Here is a 10,165-nt window from a genome sequence, read left to right as displayed (position 1 = left end):
ACATGCTTCATTTTCTAAGTTTTCTTTGCGCATTTTGTGGGTGGTTGGAAATTAGGCCATGCCACGCATAAGTGTAATATGTCAGACAGTTATGGCAAGCGGGTTTAACATGTATAGCTTACTAGTAGTAACTACCTTTTTGTCATTACTTATTTTTATTGTTATTAGTTATTATTCTATAACATTTTTATTATTGTTAGTAAGATTTTTATTACTATAAATTAGCCAGGCTGATATGGCAAGTAAATAGTGAGATATGAAATAAAGAGTTCTAATGCAAAAGGTAATAACCACCTCCGTCCAAAATGAGATAACGATATTGAGCGAATGCTCTCTGCACATATATGTTAATCAAATACTTTCGCTTCAAATCTGCTAAATCCCAGCGTTAGCCCTTCAGAAATAACTGTTCGTTGGCAGAAACCGCTAAACGCTACTTCCCTTTGTCAGTTGACAGAAAGAACAAATCAGAAGACGCAAATTGAATCATGTGATTTCAAGATGAAGGACGGTGTGCATATCAGCTGGCTTTCAATTGCCGGGCTGCAAGATTTTATCATGTTTTGTCCATTGTTACAGTGGCAATGACAGGATTTCGCAAGTAGCAAGTGAGCACAGCAATGTTCATTTTGCTGCTGTAAAACTGACAAAAACAGACTTTTTACTATTGTTGGCAAAGAGGTGGACTTAGAGGTTTTTGCAAAAAAAAGCACACATGGACTGCAGCAAAAGACAGTCAAATTTGTTAAATACCAATGAATTGACTAAAGTGACATTTTTGAAAATAAGGCATTTTAATATCTGACTAATAGCCTTTTCATTGCCATTAAAGTGAAATTACAAAACCTAAACATAGGAACCTGGTTAAAAAAAAAAAAAAAAAAAAAGTTAATTTAAAAGAAAACAAGTCAGATGGACTTAGAGGCTTTTGGATCTGAACTCTTCAAATATTACTATGATTTTGATAGGCATATTATTAAACCTGAATTAGATACCAATAAAGGGGAAACAGCAAAACATACTGAATAGTTGTCCCCATAGAATTCAATAGCAAATAACTGTAATTAATTTCTGTAATGGAATAGTTATTTGTCACAAATAAAATTAAAAAAAAAACGCTAAATGCTTCTATGTGCTACTAATATAGAAACAGATGGCAGTTAGATTAAGGGAATACATGTTAAAATGGCTTGCCACAAACATGCGTCAACCACTATTGTCATGAGATAAAATGAGACAAATTTTTTTTGGGCCTATCTTACTATTACCCATATGAAATAGATATAGAAGTCGCCAAAAATTTGCATTAAAAGAAAAACTAGTCTAATCTGTCAACTTTCCCTTTCAGAGAATTTGGTCATTATAGCTTTTCCACACTTAGTGTTTGTTTAGACACTGATATAAATCCAGAACAAAGACAGTAGGAGAGAACCCATAATTTGCCTGCTGTTTCCATAAAAATGTTAGTGACTTGAAAAAGAATATTAAAAATTCTAAAATGTAAAAATATGTAATTAACGTTCATGGCATTATTTTTTGGTGCTATTTTGTCTTACCATATTTATAACAAATTTCCTATTCAGCCAATGCAAATCAATTATTTATAATATTTCTTTGTCTATTTTTTGTATTTTATCGTTGAAACAGTTAGTCATATATATATACTTGCCACATTTTAAAAGAGCAATTTTAATACCAACTCTATTGGTATTTAAAAATAATTTATAAATCGTACTAATTTTTTGTATAGAAATGTGTTTCAGCAGTTCTTCCACACAATTTATATTTTTTGAGTGATAAGTGTTTATTATTTTTTTATCAGATCAGGTGTATTCAATTACACAAAATTGAGACTTTAAAACTTGTTTTAGCCCAGTGGTAAAAAACAAAAACAAAAGTAACATGGTATTTTAAATGGGATCATTAATCAGCAAAACAATTTTGGATGGAACAGAGCACACTGGCTGATATAAACTCACAGTTATATTTACAAGAGCACGAAAGGTTATGCCATTGCTGAAATCTGACTTGACTTTTTTTTAAATCAAAAATCCACATCATCTTCTGTCTTAAAAGGGCACCAGACATTTCATAAATACAACAACAACAACAAAAAAGATAAACATATTGTTAGACATTACAAACAGAGCACTTTCACATACACATCAGGGGAACAGAAGAATTATTACTGATGATAAGATTTTTCAAGTCAAATGCAATGTCCTAAAATCTAGAGTGAAACAAACCAGGTGTGATGAAGACTGTAACTTTACATCAAAAGCTTTAAGTAAAAGGTAAATGTAAAACAACACAATCGCAGTTTACTTGAGCAAAGTCTAAGGACCAAAAAGATTAATATGTGTTCAATACTGTATTTATTTCACAATACTACCGTCATGCACATCTGTACAATAGATTAACATACGTCATAGCGAGAAAGGTAATGCTAATGGTCTTTGGAAAAAGATACACAAAAGGAGAACACTGGCACATACACAAGCTTAGGTATCAAAATCCATCTTTTTTTTTTTTCTTTTCTTTTTGTTCCTTGCAAGAGTTTGACATTGCAAACACAATTCACTGTGACTTTGGACATGCACCCACATCCCTAGTCCCTCCTTGCAATAAATAAAAAATGGTTTTCACTCGGTAGCGTCTTTCTCTTTCACAGTGGATTCGCACAAGGCCCTCTTCTGCATCATGGTGTAAGGGAACGGTGCACCGTTGCAGGCGCCATAGTCCAGTTTGTTAAGCCTTGATAGTGTTTTGATGCTGCCTGGAGGCCTACCTGGGCTCACCTTGTAGCCTGCAGCTTTGGTGGTGCCCAGCGGCCTTCCTGGGCTGGTTTTAAATCCCGCTGCTCTGGTCGTCCCGGGCGGTCGTCCCGTACTTGTCCTGTAGCCTGCAGACTTGGTGGTACCCGAGGGCCTGCCTCGTCGTCCGGACTTCCCAAGGCCCTTCTTTTTCTTAGAGCCCTCTGGAGCATCTGCACCCCTCATTCGAACGTTTTGGGAGTGAAATTCATTCTGGGAGTCCTGCATCTGGCAAGACATGGGCTTGATCATGCTCTGTGGCAAGGGGGGCAAGTTTGGGAGTGGCAGTTGTAGCGAGGGAGGTGGAGCAGTGGGGTAAAATTTGTTGGACTGTGAACTGCACAACTCAAAATGACTGGCTGGGTGTTGCCCATCATCCCCAATGCTACCCAGACCATAGTCGTTGCTGTTGCTGGCTACTTGGTGCATCATTTTCTGTTCAAATAAAATATATTTTAAAAGAACATTGGATTAGAAAAAGACACAGTGATGTATAAAATGTTTATGTGTATTGTAAAATAACAACTGAAAATAAAAGTATTATACTTTTCCAACATCTTACAACGACCGCGTGCATCGCAAGTGATTGATTGACGACGTCAATCAAAAAGAAAACAACAAGCCTGTTCAATTAACTATGGAAAGTTAACGCAGAGAGTCGTAGGCATACAAACTATGGAAATAGTCACATTTTAAGTATGTCGCAATAATGTACAGTTGGATAAGCAAACACAATGTTTTATCACAAAATGCCAGAGACCGCAAAATATCTCTTATGCAAGTCCATCGTTGTCCTGTCAATCTGCATGTTTGGTCTCTTTTTTTTCAGGCGCCATTCGGTTGTTAATACAGAATATTCTTTCAGTTACTGTAAATAAAAAGAAATTTAATATAAAATAGATACAATTTTGCGTTAAATAATGCAATAAAGAAAGAACTTTACCTCATCTGGAACGCGGATCACGGAATGTAATGGGTTAAACATGAAACAGATCTATCTTCCATTCTTGAAAGCAAAAGCATCATTTTATTCGCGCAGGAATATGCACATTCTTGAAGCGCAAGATGCTTTTTTCCTTAACGATCGTGCTAATTCTGGTTTAAGGGATGGATATTTTTTCCCTGAAACGCTGAGGTTTAAACCTGAAAGGCAGCCATTTTCACTAGAAAAAAATAATAAAATAGTATGAATAGCTTATACGCATGCGTCAGCTGCTGGTGGGAATTAATACTATTCTTCAGCAAATACCAGAAGTCGCTGGTGCCACTTATTTGTCCTCGATATTTATTCATACATATATATATATTTATTTGGTGCAGATATTTGTCGCCATGTCACACTGTGTCTTATTGGACGTGTATTGTGTGGAGTTTTTTTTAAATTATTATTTCTATTCATTTAAGGAACTCGAATGAAAAGTTTCTTCTCACAGGGAAGAAAGTCCAGTCAGAATAATCTATGTTCGCCGTCACAGAAATAAAAAAACAACTATAAGACATATGAGAATATAAAAACATATGAACATGACCACATTATATCATTAAATCAGTATATGAATAACAAAGTTTAAATAATGAATTTTAAATGATGAATACTGCTTCTTAACATAAGACATACACAAACACAGCTAAAAAGATCCTACACTTTCCAGAAACAGAGAATAATAATAATAAAAAATAGCTTTATTATCATTATTATGTAAAAAATATAATTCACTTTGCAGCAACAGAACATAAATTATAATAAAATTATTAATTTAACACCAGAAAACCTATGTAGCGGTTCTGAAATGACTGTAATTCCCATTGTTTATCAGTTGGCGGCGCTAAACGCACAAGAGACAAAGCAATAGATCTGCGACAAACGCTACTATGGCGAAAACTTGTCTGGTCAATATTAATAAGGTCAGGCTGACGTTCACTGATAGCCTTCCTATTGCGAACTAATGGATTATAAATATTAATTATGTTGTGAAATATGCAGCACCGTAAACTACCAATGGAACAGGCCTGGCTCCTGAATATTAAGAGGCAAGCCTTCGCGGTAGTAGGATTCGTTATTTTGAATGCGGATTAGGTGACGTCAACCTACATGAGCGGATTCTCGTCGCTGCTGCGCATCATAACCAGAGTCCGACCGAAATCAAAGGAGCTTTCAGGCTGTAGTTTTAATCGTTTACTGCTCACAAAGCACTAGCTGTAATTATCGTTTTATTCTTGCGGGAGTAAAAGTAACAGCGTTTCAGTCCGTTTCCAAGTAATCAAGGACTCTACAGCTTTATTTTCAACTGGGATTGATTACTTTGACGCATGACGCCAAACCCATATAAAGCATTCTGAGTCGTTTTACCTGATTTTTAACATTACTTGAATGCTTTAAGGAAGTGTCGAGAATGGACGAGAAGCTATTCACGAAAGAACTGGACCAATGGATCGAGCAACTGAACGAGTGCAAACAACTGTCGGAAAACCAAGTGAAAATTTTATGCGAGAAGGTGAGTTCGGTGTGACTGTGCTCGTCACCTGTGTCAGTCCTGCGCTGTGTGATAAAACACGTGTTGGGACAGGCGGCCCGTGGGCGCAGCAGCAGACTGTCTAAATTTGTTATCGGCTCAGATACAGTTGCAGTGCGCCCTTCCCACTGGCCATTTATCCGAAGATGGCGGTGCCGAATTATTCTATTATTGGCCGTCTGTGCGCCATGAATGTGACTATTGGTTGTCGGCTGTGCGGCGCAGTTAGCAACCAGAGCTCTTCAGGTTATGCCCACTTTTGTTGTTCGTTGTCAGGCAGAGTTTGGGGTTTGTCTTTGCGTTCTAAGCCAACATGGGACGGTAAACGTTCACCAGCCTCAGTCAGTCGGGAGGAGGGGAAAAAAATGTGTTATATGTAATTTATGTTCTTTTAATGTGTTAAAAATAAAGCCATTCTTGTTTAAATTGCTTAGCAATATTATTATTTATTTTAAAGTGGAGCATCCATAATTAGTCCACCTGCATTAATCAGTATGTCCTTATTCTGTTAAACCAAAATTTTCAATGTTCTGCTATAAGTTTTCCCTTCACGATGTAAAAAGTGAAAATATGCAGTTTTTTCTTTAAATAGTTTACTTAAAAATGAAAATTCTGTCATCATGTAGGCTACTCACCCACGCTGTTCCAAACCTGCATGTTTTTTTCTTCTTCTGTGGAGCACAAAGGAAGATCTTGCCTCATTGTGTATTATTGAGGGAAAATATATATTTTTTAATATATAAAATACAATAATAATAATAAATTAATTAAGATACCACTTGAGCACATTTTTATGTTATCAGACAAACAATGTTTACAGTGTATTTAGTTCCTCTTAAAGGGTTAGTTCACCCAAAAATGAAAATTCTGTCATTTATTACTCACCCTCATGTCGTTACATACCCGTAAGACTTTGCTAATCTTCAGAACACAAATTACGATATTTTTGTTGAAATCTGATGGCTCTGTGATGCCTTCATAGGGAGCAATGACATTTCCTCTCTCAAGATCCATAAAGGTACTAAAAACATATTTAAATCAGTTCATGTGAGTACAGTGGTTCAATATTAATATTATAAAGCGACGAGAATATTTTTGGTGCGCCAAAACAAACAAATTACTGACTTACTGACAGAATCTGCTGTTCGGAGCACCAAAGTCACGTGATTTCAGCAGTTTGGCGGTTTGACACGCTGATTCATTATGCTCCGAATCTTCCTGAAGCAGTGTTTTGAAATCGGCCATCACTAAATAAGTCGTTATTTTGTTTTTTTGGCGCACCAAAAATATTCTCATCGCTTTATAATATTAATATTGAACCACTGAACTCACATGAACCGATTTAAATATGTTTTTAGTACCTTTATGGATCTTGAGAGAGGAAGTGTCATTGCTCCCCATGAAGGCCTCACTGAGCCATCGGATTTCAACAAAAATATCTTAATTTGTGTTCTGAAGATGAACGAAGGTCTTACGGGTGTGGAACGGCATGAGGATGAGTAATGAATGACATAATTTTCATTTTTGGGTGAACTAACCCTTTAATCTGTTTCCAAGAACAAAGGCCCATTAAGCATATTCCATTATTTATTAATCAACATTGCATCCCACAGTTTGTTAGAAATATTAAATGCACTTTAGATTAATAGTTGAGACTTGTAGTCTAACCTGCCTGTTTTATCTATTCCAGGCTAAAGAAATTTTATCCAAAGAGTCGAACGTCCAGGAAGTTCGATGCCCGGTCACAGTATGCGGAGATGTACATGGCCAATTTCACGATCTTATGGAATTGTTTAAGATCGGGGGTAAATCTCCAGATACTAATTACCTATTCATGGGAGACTATGTGGATAGAGGTTACTATTCAGTAGAGACAGTCACACTGCTGGTGTCTTTAAAGGTATGTGAATAGACACAGCTTTAACATTGATTTGAAGTTACTAATACAAGAAATGTGAATTTGTATTGTGTTAATGGCTTGTTTTTGTAACAAATCCTCAAGGTTCGATATCGAGAGAGAATCACCATCCTCCGTGGAAATCACGAAAGCAGACAAATCACACAAGTTTATGGCTTTTATGACGAGTGCCTGAGAAAATATGGAAATGCTAATGTTTGGAAATATTTCACAGATCTCTTTGACTACCTTCCTCTTACAGCCCTCGTAGACACACAGGTAAATTGGTTTGTGATTAGCAATGTTACATTTGTTGTAACTATTTTATGACATTTAGAGCAAAACAAAAAGATGTTGCACAGTAATTTGAGCGCACATAAGGCTTAAATCAAACTGTCTGCACAGATTTTCTGTCTCCATGGAGGATTGTCACCTTCAATTGACACGCTGGATCACATTCGTGCATTGGACCGGATCCAAGAAGTTCCTCATGAGGTACAAACTCCACCTTTGAATATCAGAAAGATATATTGTGTTACTATAATATTCAAAATTATTTAGAGTCCCAGCTGCGAATACTACTCACAGAAGCTTATGAAATCTTATTGGCAGGGTCCCATGTGTGATTTGCTCTGGTCAGATCCAGATGACCGTGGAGGTTGGGGGATTTCCCCCAGGGGGGCTGGGTACACATTTGGCCAGGACATCTCAGAAACATTTAACCATGCCAACTGCTTGACTCTGGTCTCAAGAGCTCACCAGTTAGTGATGGAGGTAAAAGAGAGGTTGATTACCAATGTTTATGTATATGTAGAGAAGTTGTTAAAGGGATAGTTCACCCAAAAATGACAAATCTGTCACCCTCATGTTGTTCCAGACCTATATGAGTTTCTTTGTTCTGTTGAACACAAAAGAAGATATTCTTCAAAATATCTTCTTTAGAGTTCAACAGAACAAAGAAACTCATACAGGATTGGAACAACATGAGAGTGAGTAAATGATGACAGAATTTTCATTTTTGGGTGAATTATCCCTTTAGTATTCATAGATTTGAAACTGTACAAACAGCATTATTTTAATATCATTGAGATACTATTATAATTTTTTTATTTTTCAGTTTCATTTCAAGTTTTACTAATTTAGTTTTATGTTTCTGACATTTTTATTACTGTTTTTAATATAGTTTTTATTAATATTTGAAGACTTCTAAAATGCCTCTAAATGCCATCTGAAATTTTCTTATAAAATGGTCATTTTTATCAAGCTTGTATGTTTATGTTCAGTTATTTCACTTTAATGGCAATGAAAAAGACCTATTAATTGCCATTAAAGTGAAATTACTGAACAAGCTTGATTAAAATGCTCATTTTGGAAGAAAATTTCAGACGGAACTTAGAGGCTTTTGCGTCTGAAGTCTTCATATAGTTTCAACAATCAGTAGACCAACTGATTGTTGATAAGCTACTGGCTAATATATTTTTTAAAAACATTTTCACAGGGTTATAACTGGTGTCATGAACGTAATGTGGTAACAATCTTCAGCGCACCTAATTATTGCTACCGATGTGGTAACCAGGCTGCGATCATGGAACTTGATGACACGCTCAAGTACTCCTTGTATGTATATGACATAAAGCATTTTTTTTTATTGATAATTTCTCTTTCCTGAACCTGATACATTTTTGTAATTTTACAGTTGTAAATATTATTATTAACAGAATGATTTCCTTTAGTTTACAGTTTGACCCAGCACCACGTAGAGGAGAGCCTCACGTCACTCGTCGCACTCCAGATTATTTTCTTTAAAATGGGAAGGTTTTTTTTTTTAAATTACAGTATTGCAGCACTATCTGACCAGTGGACAATGGTTATTCATAGAAGACATGCTCATCTGTTCAAAATTTCCAACACTAACCCATGTCCTTGGACCAAATCATGTGCCATATGTAAAACTGCAATAAGATAACTGCAGTCATCTCAACAAACACATGAAATGTAACACTACTCTTTCATCTGTACTTTTCTCTCTTCTAGAAAATAACTTGTGTTTTTATCAGGATGTAAGGGTTTCACCAGACTAATGGGTTTATGTGCATTCTTCTAAAGCGCTGTGTTTTGGAATAACGTTCTTTGAATATACACTAAATGCTTATGGCTGGATAATGTACAAGTTGTGATGATCTTAAAATAGTGCTGTTTATTATAGCTGCATTTTCATGCTGCATGGCCTCGGGTTCACAATGAGCTGTCATCTGGCAAATGTCCGATTGCTGTTTTAAATGATTGCCTACTGCCGTGTTTGTTGCAGGTGGGTATGAGACACTTTAGGTCTAGTCTAGTCATTGTCCTTTAAGCACTTTTTCAATGCAGTATTTGTTATTGTACTTAGTTTACAGAGCTTTGGTTTTGTTTGTTTTTGCTTTTGTATGTTACTGCATTATTTCCTAATAATTTGTAAACCAGAGCACAAATTAAATAGGGATTTGAAGGCAATAAAGACTCGTGCTATTTATCTATGTAAAGCCTGTTTCTTTTTAGACAACAGAAGTAAAGTTCTGTTCGTCCTCTGTTGTAGGATGGTGCAAAATGTTATCAGGGTTTCTGATTGATTTTGATTGTCAATTTGGGTTAGGTCATTCCTGTCATGCAGCACAGTTGTGAGCACTGTATTAAAAAAAAATGAAAATGTACTGGAATTTGAGTTAAGGAAAGTTATAATACAGGAGACTTTAAAAAAAAAAAAAAAAGATCTGGCCAAGCTCAGGGAGCTATTTATACAATGAAAATTATGGAATATTTTAAAATGTGAAGACTTCATATAGTCCAGAGCCGTTGAAATTTACATTTTTGAAAAAACGATAAAATATCTGAAAAATTTTATTACAAATATTTCTTATTTAAAATTCACCCTTATGTCCACTTAACTGTCCTTTAAAAAATAT

At 35.6% G+C, this 10,165-nt stretch overlaps 2 protein-coding genes across 5 annotated transcripts; one reads left to right on the top strand and one right to left on the bottom strand.

Annotated features, from left to right (window-relative positions):
- Nucleotides 1-1,783: 1,783 nt before the first annotated feature.
- si:ch1073-44g3.1 (uncharacterized protein LOC797133 homolog) lies at nt 1,784-6,185 on the bottom strand. 4 transcript variants are annotated; one of them, XM_048175775.1, is made up of 3 exons: nt 3,757-4,431; nt 3,574-3,681; nt 1,784-3,248 (listed from the first exon to the last, which is right to left on the bottom strand). In XM_048175775.1, the coding sequence occupies exons 2-3, from the start codon at nt 3,619-3,621 to the stop codon at nt 2,643-2,645; spliced, it is 654 nt and encodes a 217-aa protein (XP_048031732.1). In that variant the 5' UTR covers nt 3,622-3,681; nt 3,757-4,431; the 3' UTR covers nt 1,784-2,642. The 4 variants fall into 4 exon arrangements, with proteins under 4 accessions (XP_048031732.1, XP_048031735.1, XP_048031736.1 ...); XM_048175778.1 differs by lacking the exons at nt 3,574-3,681; nt 3,757-4,431 and adding an exon at nt 5,962-6,185; XM_048175779.1 differs by lacking the exons at nt 3,574-3,681; nt 3,757-4,431 and adding an exon at nt 5,337-5,893.
- Nucleotides 4,881-9,739, top strand: ppp2caa (protein phosphatase 2 catalytic subunit alpha a). Its single transcript, XM_048175774.1, has 7 exons — nt 4,881-5,308; nt 7,017-7,226; nt 7,329-7,502; nt 7,629-7,718; nt 7,836-7,997; nt 8,722-8,840; nt 8,957-9,739. The coding sequence occupies exons 1-7, from the start codon at nt 5,207-5,209 to the stop codon at nt 9,027-9,029; spliced, it is 930 nt and encodes a 309-aa protein (XP_048031731.1). The 5' UTR covers nt 4,881-5,206; the 3' UTR covers nt 9,030-9,739.
- Nucleotides 9,740-10,165: the final 426 nt, after the last annotated feature.

The sequence above is a fragment of the Megalobrama amblycephala genome, linkage group LG23, assembly GCF_018812025.1.
Source record: "Megalobrama amblycephala isolate DHTTF-2021 linkage group LG23, ASM1881202v1, whole genome shotgun sequence".
NCBI classification, from domain to species: Eukaryota; Metazoa; Chordata; class Actinopteri; order Cypriniformes; family Xenocyprididae; genus Megalobrama; species Megalobrama amblycephala.
This window is presented reverse-complemented; position numbering and strand designations above follow the sequence as displayed.

Coding starts and splice junctions, on each gene's coding strand:
- si:ch1073-44g3.1 (XM_048175775.1), bottom strand. CDS start 3,621: ATGCAGATTGACAGGACAACGATGGACTTGCATAAGAGATATTTTGCG. Junction 3,249..3,573: donor TGCATAAGAGATATTTTGCG/GTCTCTGGCATT, acceptor TTATTTGAACAG/AAAATGATGCACCAAGTAGC.
- ppp2caa (XM_048175774.1), top strand. CDS start 5,207: ATGGACGAGAAGCTATTCACGAAAGAACTGGACCAATGGATCGAGCAA. Junction 5,309..7,016: donor TGAAAATTTTATGCGAGAAG/GTGAGTTCGGTG, acceptor TATCTATTCCAG/GCTAAAGAAATTTTATCCAA. Junction 7,503..7,628: donor CAGCCCTCGTAGACACACAG/GTAAATTGGTTT, acceptor CTGTCTGCACAG/ATTTTCTGTCTCCATGGAGG.